The 25,609-nt window shown below is 52.6% G+C and overlaps 1 protein-coding gene across 4 annotated transcripts in view; it reads right to left on the reverse strand.

Moving 5' to 3' along the window:
* Positions 1–25,609, reverse strand: part of COL27A1 (collagen type XXVII alpha 1 chain) — a 151,306-nt gene that overhangs the window by 115,899 nt on the left and 9,798 nt on the right. For all 4 annotated transcript variants that reach the window (XM_069573854.1, XM_069573855.1, XM_069573853.1 and 1 more), the window contains exons 3-5: positions 20,445–22,162; positions 12,182–12,235; positions 7,968–8,021 (exon numbers count right to left, since the gene is read on the reverse strand). In XM_069573854.1, coding sequence (XP_069429955.1) covers positions 7,968–8,021; positions 12,182–12,235; positions 20,445–22,162 — 1,826 coding nt within the window. The remainder of the gene's footprint in view (positions 1–7,967; positions 8,022–12,181; positions 12,236–20,444; positions 22,163–25,609) is intronic.

Here is a 25,609-nt window from a genome sequence, read left to right on the forward strand (position 1 = left end):
AATGCCTTTTATGTCCATGTGCAAGGCCAGGCCCAGGGCCACCCAGGATTCCAATGGCCAAAAAAGGATAGCAGCTTCTACCCACCCCGCCCTTGCCCACCTCGCTCTGCAGCCTATAGAGGAGCGGGGCTTAAAATGCTCTCATGGGTGGGCCTTCGTGCATCCTGTTCTGTCATCTTACAAAGGGGGAAACTGAGACGCGAAGGGATGCCAGACTGGTCCCTTTGCCCAGAGGCCATACCCAGGGGCATTTTAGTTTCTATGGACTGCTCTCTGTACTCTCAGCAGCCAGCACCGTGTTTGGGACTTATTCCCTGCCTGAGTACAACAAAAGAACACTGAAATTTACTGAACATCTACACACCCTACAGTGTACACTGGGAATACCACGGTGGGGATCAGGACACAAGTCGTGCCTGTGGGGACCTCTCGGGGGAGAAACCAGAGACTGGTAATGCTGGGCTGCTCTAGCATTTTCCAGTGCTCTTCTAAGTCTTCAACACGTAAATCTAAAGGGAGCCATGATCACTATCCCCATTTCACAGATGAGGAAACTGAGGCACAGAGAGGGTAAATAATTTGTCCAAGATCCTATAATTCATAAATGGGATTCTGATTCAGGAAGTCTGCTTCCAGAGCCCAAGATCTTTACATTTCAATACACGGCAGATGAACAACTATGATGAGTGATATGTGGAGTACCAGAGAAAGCCAGGAGAACTTGACCCAGACTGAGAGCCAATCAGCCAAGCTAAGGCTGGAGGAAGACAAGAAGGGAGGCAGATGCAGTGTGGGCTCCAGGGATGCTCAAGGCACCCTTGCTCAGCTGAAGGTGTGACTTCTGGGATGCAGAAAGTTATCCATCTTCCCAGCCAGACTCCTGCAAGTTCTCCAGTAAGAGATATAAGGAATAATAAAGTCTAATTAATTGTTTATACCTCGGAGAGGTTGAGGACCTGGGTGCCAGACCCAGCTCTCCAGCCAATGAGCCTATGTGATCTTGGACAAGTCCCTTTCCCTCTGTATGGAACAGCAGACTCTAGTTAACAGAGCCTTGAGGAGCTAGAAGATGGTTAGGAAGGTATATACGAAAGCAGAAATGCTACTAATAGAGCGGGAATGGAAACCATGAGCTTCTTTCTTGCAAATGAAGTTGGGAAGTGGAAAGAACAGAAGGCTTTGGTTACATGAGGCCTCACGAGGGGCTGAGACAAAGAAGGAGCAAACCATGAGGGACCGGAAAATTCTGGGCCAGAAATCCCCTGTGCAAGTCATCTTTTGCAAGACACATGATCCCAAGTACGTAGTACAGGGCCTGGCCCAGAGGAGGCATCAGAAAAATATTTCCCAAGTGAGAAAATAAATCGGTGGAGTCTCAAGAGACAACTCTAGGGCTAGGACTGGGCCACATCCGGCCCCGGCTCTGGGAGGTCCTCTGAAGAGTCACTAGGTCTCTCACCATCATTGCTACTATTTCACGTGTTTGCAAGTTCTGGCCTCGGCAATAAGGCAGGAAAAACAAATAAGACTACTAACCTTCGAGGGAAAGGAGGCAAAAATATGTCCTTTTTTGCAAACAATATGAGTGCCGGTCTAGAAATTCAGGAGAACTGAGTGAAATACTGTTAGAACTAATAAAATAATTCAGCAAAGGGCATGGTTGTAAAATAAACACCAAAAGTACAAATATACAAAGTCAATAGTTCTTTTTCAATAGCTGAAAGCCAGCTAGAAAATATAATGGGGAAAATATTCCATTCATAACAACAACAAAAATGTAAAATTTCTAAGAACAAACTTAGTAAGAAATATGCCAGGTTCATGCAATAAAAACTATAGAGGTTTATTATGAGACATTTTAAAAGCTCAACCAAATGGGAAGATATGCCATGGTTTTAGATGGAAAAAGTTAATATTTTAAAGATGGTAATTCTTCACAAATAAACACATTTAATACAATTCCAAGAAAAAGCCCAACAGAGGTTTTTTTTTAAGGAAATTATTAAGATGGGCATAAAATACATCTGACAGATTAAATAGCCAGAACATTATAAGAGGAGGAGGGAGACACACAGTATAAGATAATAACTGTCATAAAATCATATTTTACTAGCCTAAAAATATACAAGCATAGCAATGAAACATATTTGAACTGCCTAAAATAGACCCTGGTCTATCATATCATAGTGGAGGAAATGTCATTCAATAAATGATCAGCTACTGCAGGGAAAATAAAGCTATACCCATACCTACTTCCATGAAGATTAATTCCAGATGGTTTAAAATTTTGAGTACAAATGATATTATAAAATGGAATATTAGTGAATACTTCTCTGGTCTTAGTATGGGAAAGAAATGTCTAAGTACAAAAGTAAAGAATCATACATTTTACATATGGTAGTATTAGTCGCTCAGTCGGGTCCGACTCTTTGTGACCCCATGGACTGTAGCCCATCAGGCTCCTCTGTCCATGGAATTCTCTAGGCAAGAATAGTGAAGTAGGTTGCTATTCCCTTCTCCAAAGGATCTTCCCGACCCAGGGATCAAACCCCAGTCCACCTCAGTTCAGGCAGATTCTTTACCTGAGCCACCAGGGAAGCCTCTTCTTATGGTAGAGCTCTCTCCAAATTAGGGCTTTCCTGAAGGCTCAGGTTCTGACATATTGTCAGTTCCTAATAAATGTCAGTTATTATTGGTTCAAAAAAAAAATAGGTAACACTCTCATTTGTGAAAATCATCATGAATACTCTCAATAGGCAAACAATAAACTCAAAAATAATTTGTAAGATAGATGAAGCCTTAATAAGCCTTCATATATAAACACAAATGATGTTCACAAATCAATAACAAAAGACAACATCCCAACCCCTAAAACAAAATCATAAATGGTGAAATGCAATAGAAAGCAAATGTAAGAAAATTATTCATAGATGATCAGTGCAGTGTATTGGAAGCAATAATGAGTTATCTTTTTCAAATATCCTCTTCTAATGCTAGCAGTGGCATAGATTGGTTCAGTCTTTCTACAAGGCAATTGTTAATAAAGTAACAGCTAAACACTATATGGCACTTATGTACAGGCATATTTTAAATTATTCATATATATGTAGTATGCATATATATATGTATATACGTGTGTATATATATATATATATATGTAACATATATATATATATACACACATATATAGCTTAATCTACAGAGCTAAAGAGCTATGGAGCTAATGGATTTATGGCTAAAACTATGTGCTTTGGAGTCAGACAGCAGAAGATTCAAATCTTGTCCCTGATACTTATCAGGGATAGGCTAGCTACTTAGATATTTTATACCTTAGTTTTCCCATCTGCAAAATGGGGGTAATAATATCCAACCTGCAAAATATGTTGGGTCCTTGGCCAGTTCTTGACACACAGGATGTATAAAATGCAATCAGTGCCTATCAATGGACAGGGCCACAGCAGGAGGCCAGCTTTCTTCTTGATACTTTCTAGACCTTTCCACCTGAGAAGACAATGGCAACCCACTCCAGTACTCTTACCTGGGGAATCCCATGGATGGAGGAGCCTGGTAGGCTACAGTCCATGGGGTCACTAAGAGTCAGACACGACTGAGCGACTTCACTTTCACTTTTCACTTTCATGCATTAGAGAAGGAAATGGCAACCCACTCCAGAGTTCTTGCCTGGAGAATCCCAGGGACAGAGGAACCTGTTGGGCTGCCATCTATGGGGTCACCCAGAGTCGGACACGACTGACACGACTTAGCAGCAGCAGCAGACTTTTACACATTTTCCTTAAAGAGTATGTCCTACTTCAGTCACTGGAGAAAGGGAAAGGGGAGGCTGGGGTCTGATGCCTCGGATCACTAAGCATGGCCCCTTTTGCCCGCCTGTCCTTCTCAGATGCCCAAGGGCTCACAGTAATCCTGAGTAATTCACTGCAAACCAAGCAGGCCAGAGGAGGGAAGGGGCAGCCAGCTGCCAGGGAGAAAGGGGCCAGGTGCCTCATCGCCCAGCACAGGCACAGCTGAAGCCCTGTCCACCTCAGACCCAGAGCTTCTCACCTGACCTGGGCCCTGCATCCCATCTGATTTCACCTGGCACAGATCAGCATCCACAGGGGCAGCTCCAGGCCTCCCCGCTGGCCACCCTTCAACTTGATGGCCACGGACCTGGCTTCTGCAACTGCCTGAGTGGCCTTTGCTAAATGATACACCTGACTGTGTCCCATCTGCTGAAAACCTCACACCTTCCCACTGCTCTTTGTATGAAGTCTAAAAGTCTTAGCACACCCAGCAGGCCTGCTGCCCTCCCTGACCTCCTTTCATCCCCTTGGCCTGGTGGCCTGCTGCCCTTCAGACTTGATTCAGCCTTCCCACGTTCCAGGAAGGCAGGCCTTACCTCCCAGACCAGATCTTGCCATTCTGTGGGGACTGAGCACCGAGTGCCTCTCATGTGGAGTCCTTTGCATGGTATGGTCAGCTGGCTTCCAAGAGAGCAGGGACTGTCCCTGTCTGTGCCCCTTGTAGGCTGGGCATCTTGCACCCACTGACAGCTGGCCACCTGCCACAGACCAGCACTGCTCTTAACTCAGTTATACCTCATGACAACCAGGGATGCCGGGAGGACAGCTACTATTGTTATCCCATTTTCCAGATGAGCAAACTAAGGCATGCGAAATTCAGATAATTTGCTCAGAGTCACAGAACTAGAAGCTATTACTAACAGACCTGGAATGTGAACTTCCACCATCTGGCTCCAGAGTCTGTGCTCTTAACCACTGTGCTTTCCTGCACGACAACTGTGGTTGCTGGACACATAACACAACACTTGGCCTCCAAGGTCAGCTAATACCATCCACCCAGGGTTCTGGCTTCTCTGCTTCAGTCTCAAAGTCCTTGATCTTGACTGTGGGAACTGACAAACCCTCTTCTTGATGGGTTTGAATGTGGAATGTATGGGTACATGGTACATAGGGAAAGCCCTGGCTCTGGAGGGGGCAGAAGGGACTGAAGCGTGGCTCTGGCCTGAACCATCTGTAGAGCCCTGTTAAGTGTATTCCAGCCAGCAAACCCAAGGACCTGAAATTCAGCCCCGCCACTGCTGATCACTGCAAGTGACCCCATCAAGTCATGGGCCCTTTGCGTCTCTGCTCCCCTGACCTCAAGAGGGATGAAGTTCCTCACCTTTGCTCTGTCTCCCCTTCTTGATTCCTCAATCCACCAGTCTCTCCCATCCTTAGTCTGGCAGGGGGATCTTTAACCCACAAGGCCATAAGCTCCCAAGAGCTCAATAAATACGGTACAGGAGTGACCCCACTGTGACCCATCCAGATGGATGGGTGGGCTCCCTGCCACTAAGCAAGCCCTGCCTGTTGGGCTGATTTTTCTATCGACAGCGTATAGTAAGTGCTCGATAAATGTTTGTCCATAGAAGGGAAATGAACGGATGGGTGGCCCCAGAGGCAGCTCTAGAAGTCAACACTTCAGAAAAGGAAGAGCCAGCACCGGGCCTGGAGGGACCTAGCCCTAGAGTCCCACCAGGTCAACACCCAGACCCAGAAAGGATCTGGTAAACAGCAAGGACCCTCGCCCCAGAATCACACCAATTCCCGCAGATCCACTACATTCTCTTCCAATCTCAGGAATTCTGTCCCAGAAGAGCCTTTCTTTAACCCCATCCTCGCCAAACCACAGATGAACAGCAGCCCAGGGCCAAAGTCCAGCAGCCTGGGGCCTTCAGTCCAACAGAACTGCCCTGATCCACTTGGGCTCACCTCATAGACTCCCAGTCAAGCGTCCAGGAAAAGGGCGTGACTTTTCCCCAGGGCATTTTAATGCAAATTCTACTGGGAGAAAACTCCCATTCCAGTATATTTTCTGGAACCCACTCCCTTATTTGTTTATACAGAAGCAAGCTAGAAACCTGTCCATGAGGCCCTGAGTCACAGGTTCCGGCTCTGTATAGCCGCAGGAGGGCTCATCTGCCAGGTCTGAGCCTCCCTCACCACACTCGGAACAGCTCCTCAAAATGGCAGGAAAAGCGGCTGCTAGGTTCTCCTCCTGTTTCCCTACATCTGCTGGCAGGATTAGAGGTGGGCTGCAGGCCAGACTGGGGCTGGTGTGGACAGGGGAGAAGCTGATGGAGCATCTGCTACCGTAGGAGCAGGGGGTCAAGTCTGGGAGTGGTGGGGAGGCGGGGAAGGACCAGACAGTCCCAGAGCAGGCCAAGAAAGGCGTGTTCTTGAGCAAGCCTGGCAATCAAAACAGTGGCTAATCCTTAGCATCTTGATCTATCCAGGCCTGGGAGACCAGAAGCCTCTGCAAAGCAGAAGTTTCCCAAGGAGAATTCAGACCCTCTGCCTGACTCATGGGGGCAGGTCTCACTGCCCTTTCCTAGGCAGGGTCTTAATCATGTGCCTGAGTCTCAGTTTCCCCATCTGCAAATGGGTACAGTAACCCCACCATCTCATTAGGTCTTTGTGGAGATCAAATGAGGCCACGTGAAGCGCATGCAGTGTCTAGCACAGAGTAAGGGTTCAATATACAGTGCTTGGCATGATCAGTGTTTGCCTTGTTAAAACCCAGAGCACCTCCAGGCAGCTCCTGGCCCAAGGCCTCTGGGCTCACTTTCCAAGAAAGGACCCCAGCTCAGTCCTGGCTGAAGTCACATACCCACAGAGGCGGAGGCGAGAGCACCATACTGTCACACATCCAGGGCTACCTGTGTACATTTTTCCCCAAAAGAGCTCCAGGAGTCAGAACTAGCTTATGGAGGATGCTCAGCTGACAATCACAGCATGAGCTGGGGCCAGTCGGCTAATTGTTTTCCGCAAGCTGCAGGACCTTTGTAACGGGTTAGCCAAGGACCCTGAGCCCGGGCCAACTAAAGCCCAGGGATGCTCTTCACCTGGTTACCCCACAGCTGACAGCCGGGCAGACCCTCTGCCCTTCCCAGCCTGCCCCGTGCTCTTCTCGGCACAATTGCTGTGCTCTTGGCTCCCCTTACCCCTCCTCCTATTTCTCCAGCCATCACTTGAGGCTACTCCTTATAACCTTAATATTCCTGGCCCCGTACTCATCCTGAGGCTTCTCACTCCACGTGTCACCCTGGACAGCTCTGTTCTCTCCTGGTGCCCCAGAGCTGGAGCCCCCCAGTCATCAGAGCACCAGTCACCTGGGTTTCTGGTCTCATCTGCAGTCCAGAGGTGGTGTCTCTGTGCTGGCCACCCCCCAGGGCTCCATCTCTAGCTCAGAGTTCCCCTGAGTTTCAGGATGTCCACGAATCATCTCTGCCTGGCTGGGCTACAGATTCCCAAATGTAACATTCCTTCCTCTGGTTCCCTGGTTTGGCCACTGGGGCTGAAGAGAGAATCCCTGTCTCTCTCCTCTTGTCCATCACCGAGTCCTCTCTATCTCACCTCTACATCGCCGAGGCACCCATTCCCTTCCTCCCGCACCCCACACTGGCCTGTATCACCTTAGGTCTCCCTGCCTCTACTCTGGTCCCCAGCCCCCCAGCCTGCCTTCCACACGGCATCCAGGGATTTTTCTCAAACGTGATCTTTCCACATCCCTCCCCAGCTCAAAACTTGACCTGCGTCCCCAGGGTGTGTCCTATGACCCAGTAACATGCTGAGGCTGGATCTCCACGGCCTTCCCCTGTGCTAAACAGATGACTTTCTTCCCACCTGCTTTGAGGACCCTGGGTTCCAGACGCCCTTCTTCCCCCAGCCTCTCCCCACCAGTTGCTAAACTCCAAACTCCTCGCTGCGTCTCCAGCCCAGTATGGGGCCTTGCACCTGGGAGGCCTTCAGGGAGTGCTGGCCGCCTAGACATGGATTCTTCATGGAGACTCTGAGGCCTTCCTGCCAGGAGCCTCATAAGAAAGGAAGCTTCCCCCAGTAAGAGGCCCAAACCTCAGCTTCCAACCCATGGCTCTATCTCCAGACCCCATGGCATATACTCACTTTGGCTCCAGGGGGGCCAGGGAGGCCTGGATTTCCATAAGGCCCAGGAGGACCCTGAAAGGGAAAAGAGAAAAAGAGATGAGGGGAAAAGAGGAGCATCCCACTGCCTAAAGCAAGGCCTGGCACTTCTGCCCTCCCGCTGGGTCTTCTCCACTAGCAGAGTCTCAGCAGTCTGGCCACGGCAGCTGCCTGCAGAAAGGCTCTCTTGATGCCTGGCCCTGTGCTCAGCTCTTTCTGTGCATCACCTCATTTTATCTTTTTAACCCACAAGATAGGTGCTACCATGATTCCCATTTTCAAGATGAGGAAGCTGCCATCCATAGAGTTTTACAACTTTCCCAGGTCACCTGGCTGCTAAGGGACAAACCTCAGATGTGCAGCTTCCAAGCACAAGCCCTTGAATTGGATCACTTCTCCATACTCTCTGCACCTGGCCCCACCAGCCCCTCCCACACTTGCTTCCTTCGACTCAGAGCACACTCAGCTATTGGCTGCCCTGCCCCACACCTGGTACTTCCTCCTCACATCGCCTACGCCATGCTGTTCCATCATCTGGAATGCCTTTCAAATCCATCCCCTCCAGATGAAACCCAACCCAACCTTCAAGACCTGGCTTTAATGCCACTTTTTCCAGGGAACCTTCTGGGACTCCTCCTGCTTAAGGGAAACTCTCCACCCTTCAGACTCCAACTAGACTCTGCACGAGCCTCTGGAGCTGCACACGCAGTCAAGGGAGCACTCGGCCTCCTCCGAACAAGGGCGTGTCTCTTCTATGGCCACCACGGTAGTCAGAGCTCTCTCCCTTAAATTTCTACATGTTCTGAGCTTACAGAGTCCCTCGGGGACCATGAAACAGCTGGGAAGACTAAACCCAGAGAGTCAAAGGGTCTTCGCCAAGGTCACACAGCAGAGTGGTGGCCAAACAAGGGCTGGAACCCAGTTTGTTGGCTTCAAGTCCAAGGCTTATTCGTGGCACTAGATTTTCCCAGGCCATATTTGAACGTCCCTTATAACAGCTGGGGCCTTATGTCCACTTTCTCTGCACAGGCCCTGGGCTAGCATCCTGCAGCCCAGTAATATAAACAGAGTCCTGAAAGTCAACTACTTTCTGAGAGTCTTTGTCCAATAGGAATAATCTGAGGCACTAAGGGTGGAGACAGGCATCTCAAGGGGTGCCCCCTACCACAACAGCCTCCAGACACACTGCCCTCATCCGTGGCCCCTCTTGACTTATCTGGCTGTGTATGAATTCGCTTCCTTCCTCTCGCTTCAAGGCCAACTTCCCAGCTGCAGCCCATCACACTCTGCCCGAGGCACCTCCCTCTTCCTTCATGCCTGAGCTGGGACCCTCCCCTTCCCCGTCCATGTCAAGGAGGAGCCGAGTTCAGAAGCTCACTCAGCCTAGGGGATTTATAACGGTGTCATGGGTAACCTCCAAAATAATCAGCCCTGCAGCCCCTTCCCGATATTTCACCAAATGCTGTATCCTGGCAACTAGATGCAACCTAGTCCCAGCTCTGAGTCTCCCCTCTCCCCAGGCTCGGTCTCCTCATCAGTTCCGTGAATGATGGGAAATTCATGGTCTCTAAGGGATCTGGAAGACCTCAGAGCTTCACCCCAGTCTGGGCTCCTGGGATCTAAGCTCAGAGCTCAATCTGAATTTGGAAAAGGTTAGATGAAGGATGTTTGAGGAGGGGACCCTCATATCCAGTACCCTAGAAACAGATGAGGGATGTGGTAGACAAGGTCAGGAAGGACTACTTCTCCCCAGCCATGCCCCCAGCTGCCCAAAGATGGAGGGCTAGAGCACCCGGCTACCCCTCAGGGAGGTGGGGGCTTCCTGCTTTCCCGCCCCCACCTTCATTCCCCTCTCCAGCCATTGCCTTGCAGAGAAACGAACTGCATAGTTGACTGGGAGCCAAGCAGACCGCTTCTACAAACCCTGCAGCCCAGAAAGCTGAGTGGAGGGAGGCCGAGGGATTCCCCTGGTTGGGCCGAGGGAATACGCAGAGGTGGAGAGGGCCAAGCCACGGAGCCTTTGGCAGCCTCAGGTAAGGCCCCGCCCCCTCCCCGAGCCCCAGAGCCACCACCATCTGTACAGAGGAACTGGGATAGCTTAGTCCCAGCATTGTATTATCTTTGGAATTTTATGATCTATGGAATTTCCCATCTAGAAACAGGGTGATGGGCTCCAGGGAGCAGGGGGAGTCCTCCAAGAGCCTGAGAGGGATATCAGGAGAGTCATTCCCTCACTTGTAGAACTTCAGAGCTGAAAGGAATCTTGGCTGGAAATGCCTTACCAGGATCCCCTGTTTTATAAATGCAGAAACTGGGCCCCACAATAGGGAAAGGACTTGCTTAAGGTCACACAGCTTCTTGGGGGGAAATACTCTTTTTTCCTTTTGTATTGGGGTATAGCCAATTAACAAACAATGTTGTGACAATTACCAGTGAATAGTAAAGGAACTCAACCATACATGTACATCCATCCATTCTCTCATGGGAAATGTTGACTCCTAGACTAGACCTAGACATCAGCAACCATTTGCCCAGCATATTCTGATGCAAGAGACTTTGCTAGGCATCAGGTAAGAAAAAACAGTCAATAGGACCTGTCTCTGGCCCAGAGGGGCTCAGCTAAGTAGAAGGGAAAACCAGCACAACAGGTAGTTTAAGGTCATGGGTTCTGCAGTCAGACTGTCCAGGTTCAGTCTGCGCTCCGGCATTTACTCCACGCTTGTCCTTAGTAACTGCATCTTTCTGCGCCTCACCTTCCTTACCTGCAAAATGGGGATAATGCTGGAACTTATTTATCAGGAAGGCTAGAAAGCTGGGAGGGGATCCTGCATATGTCACTCAGGTGACAGGGTTCAGTGTTCAATGTGAGCTTTCTACCGAGGAATCCGTGCAGTTAACTGCCACAGGAGCTCCAAGAAGAAGGCGATCATCAGAAAAGGAGGGAGCATTTGATCTGAGGCACGGATGGAGGAGGAGTTTGCAAAGGAGGACATGCCGGGTCAGGAGGACAATCCTGCAGAAGCTAGGGGGTCAGGAGGACAATCCTGCAGAAGCTAGGGGCTCAGGAGGAGTTTAGAGACCCAGGCAGATTGCCAGCACCTGGGATGCTAGGTCCTGGGGCCTCATCCTGGTCCCAGGCAACAAGGTCCCTTGGCCAGCAGTGTCCATGATATCTCTGTGGTCCCCAGCTCTGGGCAAGTGCTCCATGGAGACTCCAAAGCCAGGAGGAAATGCCTCTTCAGACAGCAGATTCCAGAGTCCTGGGTCCAGGGAGCGCAGGGCCAGGTCTGGAGGGAACGAGGGCTCGAGTAATTGCATAACCAGAGCCATCCGCTGGGCTCAGAGCTAAAAATATGCCCCAGGCAGCTATCTCTGCCAGGGCCTCGCCAGGCACCCAGCGTGGGAAAGGCTGATTCAGCCTGGGCACAGATGCCAGGCGCCGTGGGTCTGAGCCCCCTTGGGAAAAGGAGAGATTTCTCTCCAAGAGGACCCTCAAGAGTCCCCATATCATATGGTTAGGAGCTGGGTTCCAGTCCTGGCTCTTCCATTTCTTAGTTATTCGGTTTTCTCATCCCTAAATGAGAGTGATCATACTGGCCCATGTGGGCCCTAGAAGGAGAGGGGATCAAATAAGGCAGCGATAAGTGACATGCCAGGCACAACAGACCAGAGCTATTAATATTTTCCACTCCGAGGTTCGGGCTAGCTCCTATCAGCCACCAAAGCCCTGCCAAGCCATCCTCCAGACTCTGGTTGAACCTCTCAGCATGGGGAGCTCACCCCATCCCTGGCATGGCCCATCTGGTTGCCTCTGTCAGCATCCCTACCCCAGGTTGGCCCAGCAGAGATGGGAAGATGGCTGCAAGGGTCATGCTCTTCCAAGTCAGCTTTTTTCCCAGCCGAACACCAAAGCCCATCAGCTAAGGGGATGTGATCTGCAGAAACCCCTACTCTACTCCAGGCTGCCCAGGATGATACCCACAATGGACAGCTGAGACCCTGAAAGAGGTTCTCACTTTCCCGTGCCTCATCTGGACACCCTGTGACCCCTAAAAGCCCCATGTCCACTCCAATGGACAAACTGGAAAAGGGATGCCAGACAGCATGAGGACACTCAGCAAAGCTGGGACTCCAGGGACAATGAGATACAGGACACAGAGCCAACCAGAACTCAAGCACAGCATGTGATCACTTACCCGAGGACCCCGGGCGCCAGGGGGTCCAGGAAGCCCAGGCAGTCCAGGGGGACCCTGAATAAAAAGCAAGAAGATAGCATCAGTACCACATGGCAAAATAGAATGGGATCAGGTAGTCATTCAACAAACTTGTACAGAGCTCTGGGCATGAAGACCCCATAGCTGAGAAGAGAGGTCCCTTGAGGTCCTAGCCAGAGGAATTCTGCTCTTTGCGGCTTTCTGGTCTTTGCAGCTGTTGTTTCTTGGTCTCTGAGGCTCTCATCTTTCATTACATAGCTAATTCAGGGTATCACCTCCTCCAGGAAGCCTTCTTTGATCCCCCCCCAAGTTGGGCCAAGTCCGCTCTTTCCCTCTGCTTTAAAGGCCACTGTATTTTATTTGGGGAATTGTCTGCTTAGAAGCCTGCTCTCCCACTAGACCATGGTCTCCTCAAAGGAATTAATGGGATATGAGTCATCTCTCTCTCCTCAAGCCTCAGCCAAATGTTTGAGAACCTAAAACAGCAAAAGACCTCAGAGTTCAGCCAAGTGCCCTGCAGAGCCTGAGCAGAGAAGGGGCCTGTCCAAGGCCACACCAGCATCTCTGAGTCACACACAGAGAGTCAGTGCCACAAAAAGGGGTACGCAAAGGCTTTCGAGTTCAAATCCCAGTGCTGCCATCTACCAGCTGGGTTTGGCCAGGTTCCTTAACCAGCCTGTGCCTATAAAATCAGGCAATAATACCCTTCTCACCGGATTATTGTGAAGATGAAATGAAATGGCAAACATATAACACAGCGCCTAGTATGCAACTGTCACTCAAACGTCCCACCTGATCCAGGGGACATAGCCGGGTTCAGCCTTCATCATCATCCTCCGAGAACTTGTATCACCTCCTTCACTTGCCTCCCCACCTCCACCCTCTGCCCTCTCCAGTCTTCCTCCACACAGCCAGTTTCACCTTCCCAAGGCACCTCCTGGCTCAACAACACTTGGTGGCCCCCCATTTCCCCCCTAAGACAGGCCTAATCTTGCCACGTGACATTCAGGGAGCACCTGCGTGTTCTCAGTTCTCTTCTCTCCCATAGGAAGTGAGGCACCCAAGCAGACTTGCTGAGCCGCAGGCTGACCTTTATTCAAATCCTTGTCTCGCTATTTGCTAGCTAGAGACTTGGCACAGGGCCTTTAGCCTGAGTCTCCGCGGCTGTCCTGCCCCACGGCTACTGTCCTGCCTACATCAGAGGAGTAAAGGAGGATTAACTAAGTGCCTGATGTAAAGAACTGAACACAGAGCTTTCAAAGGACGCCAGGCTTTCGAGGATGTGTGAGGCCTGGGGAATTCATTTGTTTCAAATAACCATCAATGAGATTCCAGGTCTCCTGCCCAGAGTTAGAATCGGTGTTGAAAACCCAGTACGATTTGGCTGGTAATTAATCCAGATCTCACACTGGGCAGCCTCGGCTCACAGTTATGGTCTGTGAACACCACGTGCTTGCTCGTCCGTGAAAAAAAAAATCAGAAGAGAGAGCCAGCCAGGCAGATATGGGGACCAAGGCCCCTGGGTCACTGGAAAGAGACCGAGCTGGAGCAAGGGGGGCTGCTGCGTGACCTCAGGCAAGTCCTGGGCACCTCAAGCCTCCAAGTACCTCTGGCCAAACTGGCAGCCGGCAGCGCTCCTTCCATCCAGAGCCTAGGGGTTGGGTAGACAGTTTCTAGTCTTCTATCTAACACTGCAGGTTTGAGAGTCAAGGCCAGCCTACTCTCTGTTTCTCCCTGAGGAGCAGTAGAATGCAGTTTAAGACAGGGCCCTGGGTCTACACTGGGCACCCCCACCTACTAGCTGTGTGGCTTTGGCTGAATTCTTTCCAGTTTCCAAGGCTTCACTCCTTCACTGTAAAATGAGGCTGCAAGAGCACCTCGCTGACAGATAATCTATAAAAAGTGCTAATCCTGGTGCCTGGCACAGTTCATGCCCAGAAAGTTAGTGCTGTTTCTGTTAAGCAAGCTGCTGGAAATTCCCCAGCTCAAAATGTCAAGCCACCTTCCTCAGCATCTGTTTTGGGGGAGAGCAAAAGATTTCCCTTCCTAGAAGGTCCTTCTTTGGCCCTCCTCTGGCCCTCCTCTTCCAAATGACCCAGAATCAAAGGAAAATGCCGAGGGCTAAGGCCAAGCATTCCCGTAGGTATCATTCTAATGACCAAGCCCTTTTCACATGTAAGAAACCAAAGAGAAGCTCAGAGAGGAAGAGTGATTTACTCTAGGCCACACAGCTCATAGAAGCTGGGTTTGACTTATTCTCCTATCCTGGGGAGCATCCACACAATCTTGGCCAGGTGCGTTGTGACTAGGTGTGCAAACCTGGGCAAGTCCCCTCTCCTCTGTAGGCATCTGTGAAATGAACACCCCAGAACCTCCCCAACACTGGGCATCTCCTGAATTTCGGGGTGGTGATGATTGCCTTTTCTAGGTTATTTGGCGGGAGAGAAAAGGTGAGATCACACCCAGCTCCCACAGAAGGTGGCCAAGGCCCAGCGGGGTGAAGGCTGGGGTAGGGCTCCACTGAGGGACAGTCTCTGTGGGGTATAGCTCCCTGGTGGACACTGGGAGGGCCACTACTGCAGAGGCCTGGACACACCCTCTTGGCATGTTTCCTGCCCTAGAAACGGGGGCATCCAGCCTGGAGTCTGACCTCATCCCCAACATCTGCGGAGCAGACTCTAAGTGCCAGTCAGGACCCATGGCCCAGCCTGGTGACGTCAGTTACAGCCGCACTCCTTGACATGGCACCCCAGCTGCCCAGCCGCGTTCCCAGGTCCAAACTCCCCACACTCAGTGAGGCTGGATGCCCCCTGCCCCTCTCGCTTGATCCGAGACCCTGCCTGCTCCCCATGCAGTGGAAAAATGCTGCCATTTCTTTCCAAGGCCTGAAGCCTGAGCGAGTGACTCTGGGATGATTCACGAGGCCGGGGTGGGATTTTTCCACTCCACGCTGCAAACAACGGGGCCTCTGAGAGGGCCTGGAGCTGAGGAGGAGATGCGGGGGCCGTAGGCCTGTCTGGGGGAGGTGGGCGAGGCCTGGACTCGGGGCTCGCGCAAACAGAGCCATGAACACAACCAAACAGCCACTCCGGGCTTTCCCCAAGGGTCCTGGCCCCCAGCAGCCAGGCCTCGGGGAACCCCAGCCCACGGAACAAGTCCACCCTTGTGTCCAGCTACAATAGCCCGCCTGCCAAGCCTTGCAGAAGGAAGGAAATCCTGGCTGGCCTGGCCCCTGGCAGCAAGCAAGAAGAGGTTTCGCAGGCCTGGGACCTGGGAAACCCAAGACCAGTCCTGACTGTGCTGCTAACATCTGGGTGACCCTGAGCAATGACCTTTCATTCTCAGGGCTCTGCTCGGTGCCTGTAGCCAGGTGGGGGGAGGCAGGGGATCTCAAAAGGCTCCTCCATCGCTAACTATCTGAGCTCAAGATTATTCCCAAGGTTAGCCCACAGGGCACTGAGCTCTCCCCAGTCTCTGTCCTAGGGAAGGGCCTACTGAACAGGGCTTTTCAGTGAGGCCTTGAGCAAACTGCTTCATCTCCCTGTGCCTCCTGGCCTCAGTTTGCCCCGCTGTAAAATGGGAATACAATAGCTTTTTTTTGTTTGTTTTTTCCCCAAGATAACATGTCTGTGTGCCGGGTATTCTCCATTCGCTCTCCAAATCCATTCTGTGTCCTGGGAAGCCCCCATCCACAGGCCGCACCCCCAGGCTTCTGGCTGAGTCTTGTCACCAGGAGGGCCCAGCAGGAAACTGCAGAGTAGAAAGAGAGGGTGGGTGGGGTATTTCTCTCCCTTCTCCCTCTTTGCTGTGTTTGGTTCCAGCTCCTGTCGGAGACCCCAGTTCATGTTTTAACTCACTGGCTTGTGGCGATACCTTCCCCTCCTCTTGCACCTTCAGGTGGGACCCCATGTGCTTCTCCAGCCCCTGTTGATTCCCTTGACGGTGCCTGCGCCTCTGTAAACAGTCGCTTCCTTAAATTCCCCTCAGTTACACTGTTCCCTGCCTGGGCCACAGGATACAGCATGCAAACTGCTCCACACAGAGCCTGGCACGCAGCAGGAGCTCAAAAAAGGACATGCCAAGGACAAAGCAAACACTTCTCTATTCTTCTGCGTTCTAGACGATGCCAGCATAAGGGGGAAACGACTCAAGATCTAGTTCTGATTCCTAACCGCCAGCAGCGTAAACGCCCTCCTATGCCAGAAGCTCTTGGTTCTCTCAGGGTGACCATGCCCCTGCCTCAGCCATCAGCACATCCATAACCAGCCACAACTATCCAGATTCTAATGTTGGAGGCAGACAACCCACACAGCCCTGGAAAAGTAGGTGGTACAATACCGTCTTTTTACAGGGGTAAAAACTAAGATTCAGAGAGGTCAAGTGACTTGCCAAAGGTCACACAGCACCTAGCGCCCAGAAGGCACTCATTCAACATCTGTTGAAAGAAGGAAAAGATGGCTGGATAAGGAAATGGTTCAAACTCAGGTCATCCCAAATTCTGTGTGCTTCTGCACTCCTTGCGCCTTCTTACCCACTGGCAGCAGAGATCTGTGTAACTTCAAAGAGCCTGGCCTGCATGTCAGGACACCCTGTTTTTCATAAGGATCAAATTCCTTCATTCATCTCCTAGATAGTCATGGAGTATCTGCTTCGGGCCAGGCACTCAGCTGGGTCTCCCTGAGGTGATGCTTGGAAAAAGTGCAAGGGCGTGCAAATGCCAGCGGCCTGAGCGTGAATAAATAAGGCCTTGACTCGCCTCCTCCTGGGCGTGGGGCTTCTGTGCAGCTTCTGTGCAGCCTCTGTGAACCGCAGCCTCCCCGCCCCTACTGACCTGGGGCCAAGCTCAGCTTTTCCATGCTCCCCCCACCCTGCTCCCGGGGCTCCCACAGAGCTCCCTCCCAAAGTGGCTACAACTCCTGGCCAGCCTGGGCCCAGAGCTGTGTCTCAGCCTCTGCCAGTCTGTCCCGTGCCCCTTGAGATCATGCAGAACAGGTCAGATACAGCCTTGAAAACCCTCTCAGGGGCTTCCCTAGTGGCTCAGTGGTAAAGAATCCTGCCTGCTGATGCAGAAGACACAGGTTTGATCCCTGGTCCCAGAAGATCCCACACGCGGTGGAGCAACTAAGTCCGTGTCCCACACCTGCTGAGACTGTGCTCTAGAACCCGAGAGCCGCAACCACTGAGCCCACAAGCTGTAACTACTGAAGCCCGCGTACCCTAGAGCCCACGCTCCGCCAATGAGGGAAGCCACGGCAATAAGCCCGAGCAGCACTGAAAGCCCAGCACAGCCAAACATAAATGCATAGAAATTATGTTTTCAAAAAAGGAAACAAAATCTTCTCAGGCTCCGAAAGGACCTGCAGTGAATTATAAGAAGGGAATTCTCCCAAAGCCGGTCACAGAGGACAGACAGCCTCAGGGAGAGGAAAGACATTATCACCCAACAAATCTAGAACTCCCAGGTGGCCCTGGAGATCCCTCAGCTTGCTTCCTCACAGGAGGTGGGAGCTATTATCGTCTTCCATTCTGCAGAAACTGAAGCTTAGCGTGAGTCAGGGCTGCAGAGCTAGTAAGGAGTGGAGTCAGGATTTAAACCCAGATTGGTGTGTGCCCAGACTGGAGACAATTAAATCTCATGCCCGGGCACTGCAGCTTCCGCTCTGCTGGGGTTACATCCCAAACGTATGTATATGAGGGTTCTGGGTGAGGACAAGGGGGAAGAGAAGGAACACTTGTCAGAATCAGTTTTTGTCGCTGTTGCTCAAAGACACCACTTCGCTTAATCATTTCTGCTATCTGGTGAAATATAAATGACCAGCTTGCCACAGCAGACTGGACAAAGCTTCTAGAAGCCTCTTGGTTCCTACTGGAGTAAGATTAGGTTCTGAGCTGGGGGGCGGGTGGGATGAAGGGATTGCACAGGACGTCAGGCAGGATGGCACCCGGACAGACTGATGTCTTTCCTCTTGCCCTCACCTGTTCTGGGCTGAAGCAGGAAGAGCCTTGGTCCCCACAGAAACCGCATCCCAACTCCTCCTGCAAGATCATTCCGGGTGCCCTTGGCCAAGTTTTTTGTCTCCCCGGCCCTGGTCCTCTCCTTCATGGAGCAGGGGTCAGGGCACACATCCTACCCTCTGGACCAGTTTCTACAAGGTCCTAAAGGAAGATGCTGAATGTGTGGAAATAACTCATGAATGTGCTAGGTATAGAAACAGAAGATGTTCTAGCCACTGAACACTTCACTTCAGATCAAGGACAGGGCCTCCCTCTCTCAAGCCCCTGGCCTCTAAGCCCTGAGTCCTAGCATCTCAGAGTGGACACTTAACGGGTAGATTGGAACACGCTGATCTTGTGGTCTGGAGCCGGGGCATAAACTTCAGCTCGGCCTCCAACATGCTGTGTGGCTTCTGAGTGAATCCCGGCCCTTTCTGGACCCAGTCTCTAGGCTCCCCACCTGCACAATGGCAAGGGTGAATTGAATGATCCCTAAGCACCCATCCACTGAACAGGTCAACTCCAGCACCTTCTTTGATCAGGGTGGGAGGAGTTCCAGACCAGTTCTGGCAAGAGGCCTCACCTCCTGCTGACCTGCATCACTGAACTCGGGGAGAAGAGTCCACAGCTCAGGCAGCCGGAAAGGCCCGAGGCAGAGTCTACACCCTGGGAACCTGCTCCTGCTCCAGCTCTGCAGGCTGGTCCTCGGCCTCTCTCACTCTACATCACACACAGCCCTGGGGGACAGGGCTGGCGCCCTCCACTCTGCAGGGTGGAGACCCTACACTTCACCCTCCTCTGTCAGAGGGGGCCAATTCACCCCCTTTCAACCTCACAGCCAGCGAGGCTGGCAGCCCCACAGCTTGGGAGGCTCAGCTTGGGAGGCTGAGCCGTCACAGGCCAAAGGTACCTGGCGCCTGGGTAGGACTGGGTAGCCTGGAGCGGGGAGAGGCCTGCTTCCCTCAGCTCCCCGCACCCTACCCTGCCAATTTCAGAATGCGGGACCTGAACAGAATGTTGACATAATTGCAAAGCAATGCATACAGTTTCCATAAGTTCTACAATATGGTTACAATAAAAACGGGCTCTCAGTCCCCTTGGAGACAGACTGAATAAATATTATTCCTCATGATTATTAAAACTCATTAAGTGTGTTTGTAAGGCCTGGGAATTCCCAGCATCTACCAGTGCCTCCACATTGCGGGGAGCCTAACCCCAAGCCCAGGGCCTGGTGGGAGACTCGGCCCCGGGAAGGAGGAACCCACGCGGTGGTCATCTTCAAGGCAGGAGAACAGAGCGGAGGCCCGAGCTTTCTGGAAACTCCGTCTCATCAGTCCCCCCCACCGGAGGAATTGGCCTCCAGCTGCAGAAAGGTCGTTGCCCCTGGAGACAGTCCCAGGCACGCTGGAGGCATCAACCTCAAGACGCTGTCCTGCACGCAGAATGTTCTTTCTCTCTTTCCTGATTGTTCGCGCTCACCCTGACCCTTCTTACCCCAAACTCCTCTACCAGGGCCCACAAATCAAATGTCTTACAGGAGCCGAGCAGGTAAGAGAAACGAGATGAAAGGACTGTGTTGGAAGACCAATCAAGAGATGTGTGGATGAGCACAGACAAGAGCGGGCTTGTCCTGTCCAAGGAAGCAGCCACAGCCCGGCCACAGCCCGTGGGCCACTGCCTCTCTCCCTTCTTCCAAGAAAAGCTGGTCACCCTATTATAAGAAATCTCTAACATTCAAAAATATTAATCACTTATTAAATATTTTTAAACAATGTTGCATGTGCCAAACAAAACATATTCAGGACTACCCATGGATAACCTTCGCCTGAAACTTGCGGACAAGCCAGGGGGCTGGAGGAGCTCTGGTCCAGGAGTCAGAGAGCTGGCCTTTGGGGACTGTGGGACCAGGGGCCAGTCAGTTTGTGGTTTTCCTTCACCCACTCAACCTTTACAGTTATGTTAGCGAACAGTCACCTGGGGCTTGGGCCAACCAAAGCCCAGAGTTGCTCTTACCTGGAGGGGGCCACCAGACCCAAGATCATCCCAGAGGACCACAGATCTGAGGCAGGATGTACAATTCATGAATATGGGAGAGATGGAGGCATGGGGGGGCCCGGGTTCAAGTCAAGGCTCTGCCCATAACCAGCTCTTCGGTCTAGCTTCTCTTCCTCTGCCCTGATCAAGAGCAACCACCCAGCCGCCCCATCAGCCACTCAAGCTCCAAGCAGAACGCACACCCACCAACTCTTACCGGCAAACCACAGTCTCCCTTGGGTCCCGGAGGTCCCATCAGCAGCAGGAAAGGTGTGGGTCCCACCAGGTGGAAGAACGAATAGCCAGTACTGATGGGCTGGGGGCTGGAGGACAGGAATCGTGCCGGGGCCAGGGCTGGGGCCAGGGTGGTCTGCTGCCTGGCCCGGGGCTGTCTCGGGTTGGACCCCCTTGTCCGATCGTTCAGCAGGACATCCCGGGCTGCCTTCCCGGATCTGAGTGGGACAGGCTTCCGGGGTCTGGCTTTCTTTATGGCTTCTGATCCAGTGGGTTTCTTGCTTCCAGTGGAGGCTGAACCAGGAGCGAAGGTGGGAGGCATTGCTGTGGCCCTTGGCCGATCGGTCCTGGGAGGGCTAGGACTGGGGACAGGTGACGGGGGCGGGACTGTGGCTGGGGGAGGTCTGTGTGTGCTGGTGCGGGCAGGAGCCAGCACACTGGCATGACTACTCATCTTGGCCTCAGCCTGGACCACTGGGGGCAGAGGCTTTTTAGAGGAGGCAGCAGCTGGAGGTAGGGGCCGGGCACTGGGTGGCAGGAGTCTGGGCATGCCGGGGTTCCTCTGGATTGGCTTCACTGTGGGACGGGAGACTTTGGCAGGAATGGGCTGGGAAGTAGGTAGCACCGGCTTCTTGGTGGGTGGGGCAGGCTTTGTGAAGACAGGCGGAGCTGTTTTCTGGGTGGGGCGGGGGCTTCTGACTGGGGCAATTGAAGGAGAAAGGGCTGAAGGTGTGGCGGGGTGCCTTTTGGAGGTCTTGGTGGCTGTGTTCTTCTGCAGTGGCCGGACAGGTCTAGGGGAGCTGGTGGGAGAGACTGGGGACACGGGAGGAGGCCCCTCACTGGCTGATAGCTTGGCTGGGGGCAGGGGGGTCCAGGCTGGATGGGATGTGATGGGCTGGGGCGGGCGTGTGGTGCTAGTCCTCATGGGCCTGATGGGCACGGCAGGCCCCACAGTCACCCCAGGCCCCCTGCCTGCCGGCCGTGACTCCAGGGCTGGCATGGCAGTGGTCAGATTCTCCAGGCCCAACCGGGCGAGGTCGGTCTGGAAGACGAGGGGTGTGCCAGAGTCTCGGGGGAAGAAGGGTCCCAGCTGGGGCCGGTAGGTGTCAGCCTGTCCACACTGCTTTCTCAGGTGGGTACAGTAATTGTGAGCGACCTGCGCCACGGGGTAGATACTGAACTGGCACAGGGCCCCCTCAAACTGGACTGCATGCGGGCTCATCTTCCCAAAGAGGAACAAGCCATCAGGGTCGAGCTCTGGGTCCCTGTGGAAAGGCAGCGAGACGGGCACCCGGCGCTGCCCACAGGCTGTCACCAGGGTGACCGTGCGGCCGCGGAGCTCCAGGGCCAGGTGGTGCCAGCGCCCGTCGTGGACATCGAGGTCGAAGGCCACAGAGCGCCGGGGCCCCAGGTGGACCACAGTCTTGCCGGGGAGGAACTGCAGGCCCAGCTGCAGCTTGCGCTTCCGGCTGCGGACGGCGAAGAGGAAGGCATGGTTCACCCGGTGGGAGCAGAGGCTGAGCACCAGCGCCAGCTCCGTGCCCAGGGCGGTGGGGACGACGGCGGCCGTGGGAGCCTGGAGCCGGGCCCGCTGAGTGAAGATGAAGCCCGTCTGGAAGGGGATGACCCCTGGGGGTGGGGGGCTCCGGCTGCCCGCCGCCTTTGTCCAGCTGAGGCCCAGCCGCTGGAGGACGTCCACATCTGGAGAGGGAGGGCAGGAGGGGAGAGAGGGCACGGTCAGGGCCTGCTTCCGGCCACAGCGACAGTGAGGACAGCCCACCCACTGCTGCCTGCCGCCCCTCGGCTGTGACTGACAGAGCAGAGCTGGAACCCGCCCCTTGCTGGGCTGTGTGATCCTGTGTATATACAGACCGTCCATCACTTCCAATGCAGTTACAGCCCCATACAACAAATGTCACACCCTAAGTCAAAGATGCACTTAATATACCTACCCTAGTGAGCATCACAGTTTAGCCTGCTACTACTGCTGCTGCTAAGTCACTTCAGTCGTGTCCGACTCTATGTGACCCCATAGACTGCAGCCCACCAGGCTCCCTCGTCCCTGAGATTCTCCAGGCAAGAACACTGGAGTGGGTTGCCATTTCCTTCTCCAATGCATGAAAGTGAAAGGTGAAAGTGAAGTCGCTCAGTCGTGTTCAACCCTTAGCGACCCCATGGACTGCAGCCTTCCAGGCTCCTCCGTCCATGGGATTTTCCAGGCAAGAATACTGGAGTGGGGTGCCATTGCCTTCTCCACAGTTTAGCCTAGCCTACCTTAAACTCAGAACACTTACCGTTAGGCTAAATCATCTCACACAAAGCCTGAAAGTGAAAGTTGTCTAGTCATATCCAACTCTTTGTGACCCCATGGACTATACAGTTCATGGAATTCTCCAGGCCAGAATACTGGAGTGGGTAGACCTTCCCTTCTCCAGAGGATATTCCCAACCCAGGGATGGAGCCCAGGTCTCCCGCATTGGGCAAATTCTCTACCAGCTGAGCCACAAGGGAAGCCCAAGAATGCTGGAGCGGGTAGCCTATGCCTTCTCCAGAGGATCTTCCCAACCCAGGAATCGAACCTGGGTGAATTGCAGGTGAATTCTTTACCAACTGAGCTATCAGGGAAGCCCCCATCCAAAGCCTATTTTACAACAAAGTGCTGAATATCTCATATAATATATTGAGGCTATACTAAAAACAGGGCTTCTCTGGTGGCTCAGATGGTAAAGAATCCGCCTACAGTGCAGAAGACCCAGGTTTGACCCCCAGGTCAGGAAGATTCCCTGGAGAAGGGAATGGCAACCCACTCCAGTATTCTTGCCTAGAGAATCCCATGGACAGAAGAGCCTGGTGGGCTATAGTCCATGTGGTCACAAAGAGGTGGACGTGACTGAGCAACTATCTCACACACACATACTAAAACCGAGACACAGAACGATTGTGCTGGTTCAGAACGGTTTAAGTGTATGGGTTGTTTCCCTCTGTGATCCTCTGGTCAACTGGGAGCTGTGGCTGCTGCTGCCCGGTGTACAAGAGACAATCATACTGCATATCGCTAGCCCAGGAGAAGACCAAAAAGATCAAAATCAAACACCCCAAGTACAGTTTCACTTTTGCACCATCATTAAGTTAAAAAATCATAAATTGAATCATTATAAGTTAAGGGCCCTCTGTGAGCGGCTAAAAACACAGACACTGAAGCCAAACTTCCTGAGTTCAAATCCTAGCTCCACCACTTACTAGGGTTGTGACTTCAGTGCCTCAGTTTTCCTGTCTTTTAGATGGGATAATAGAAGTACCAAAACTCAGAAGGACGTGGTGAAGATTAAATGAGCTAATGCACTTGGGGGGAAAAAGAGGCCTGGCACAAAATAAGCATGTTTGAAGGATAGCTATTAATATGAAAAATAATGATAATCACCAAATGCTAGAGCTAACAGTATTAGAGACTGCCCAATGTGGCGTGTTGGATGGAGGAGCCTGGTAGGCTGCAGTCCATGGGGTCGCAGAGTCGGACACGACTGAAGCGACTTAGTAGCAGCAGCAGCAATGTGGCGTGTTTCCCCCTTTCTCTGCCTCAAAAGCCATCTCCTCCGGGAAGCAGTCCCATAAGTGAGGGACCAACAGGAATGTTCATGGCACCAGAGCTCGGTAAGGATGTCCAGGGGACTGGACTAGTTTCACCATCTTCAGGAACCCTAGTCTGCTAGAGCAGACCAGGGGAGCCACTGTCTACACAGAAGGCAGAGGACATTTCCAGTGACCCCCCTCTTCCCCGTGTGGCTTTGGAGAGAGCAGAGGAAGTAATCAAGGCATTCTTGTAACCTCTGTCCTCTGGCAAAGGGTTTGGACAACTGACCGTGGTCTGGCCAGGTCACATCCGCCTGGTAATTACACTGGCAAGAGCTTGCCAGAGCAAAAAGAGGGTTTCCAGGGTGTTTATGGAAAGGTTTCCTGACCTTGCCTCTCATCGGGTCATTCAACCTCCTTCAGTTAGCTGAGCTGCCAGCACCTGTAGACGCCTGCTCAGGAGCCCCATCTCAGCAGGAAAGTATAGACTCCATCTGGAACTGGGCTCTGGGAAAGGTCCATAGACCCCCTCCCCTGAGCTGAGTATCCTGACCCCTAAATGTGGAATGCTCTCTCCCTCATCACCTAGAGTAAAGGGCGTGTGCTGGGCTGAATGCAGCCAGCTCTTCATAGACCCTAGGCTGACTGCTGTGAGATGGATGGACAGAGAGATAAATGGGCTGGGAGAAACTCAGAACCTGGGCGCTGGAAGCATGGCAGCATAATGGCTCCATAGCAGGCTTTGCAAACAGAAGGCTGGACTTTAGAGCCGGATAAGACCACCTGTAGGTCTGGACTCTGAGCCTCCATTCCCTCCGCTGTAAGATGAGGCTACGAAGAGTGCTGACATCATCAGGGCCCTAGGAGATGATAAGGTGGTCTTCCTCTTGATCCTCACCCACCCCTGCACTCTGTGCTTCTGATTAAGTTTCTTCCTGCACTGCCCTCCCCCCGCCCAGCCCATCTCCCATCGCCAAGCCAGTCTCCCTGCCTGTAAGACAAGGGAGGTGGTCAGAGAGTCCTAAGAATGTTCCAAACACTGTAGCTACAGGCTGCTGTTTCAGGCTTGAAGGCTCTTATTCCTCTCTAGGACCCAAGGGCCTTCACTTCCCTTCAAATTCCTCCTTTCTCCCACCTCTGTCTGTCCCCAGGTCCTAAGCTAAAACAAGCCACCATTTAAGGATTCTCTGAGTAGCAGCATCTTTTATACACTTAATCACAGAAAGCCGCTTACTATCACAAAACACTTCTCACTATAAACAACTTAAAAGGGAGGAGCTCGTCAGAACAGCAGAAAGCCCCTCTCCTCTCTCCGCGCCCCACCTCACCTGGGACCGAAAGGCTCCCAGCCCTGCAGACCTCTCTTTCTGCACCCTACCACTTACAGCCCCTTGAGCTCCCCCTGGGAAAATGACAACTGGCCAGGCCCGGGGGCACCAAGGAGGCTCCCCTTATCACCCTCTCTGCCACCAGGCAGTCCCCAGGCCTCCCCTGCACACTCACTGCAGTTCAGGGGCCAAGTCCTCCCGACTCAGCCACCTGGAGCTGGCAGAGGTGGTCACCGCTAAGCCTCCAGGA

Source organism: Ovis canadensis, chromosome 2 (assembly GCF_042477335.2).
Source record: "Ovis canadensis isolate MfBH-ARS-UI-01 breed Bighorn chromosome 2, ARS-UI_OviCan_v2, whole genome shotgun sequence".
Taxonomy (NCBI): domain Eukaryota; kingdom Metazoa; phylum Chordata; class Mammalia; order Artiodactyla; family Bovidae; genus Ovis; species Ovis canadensis.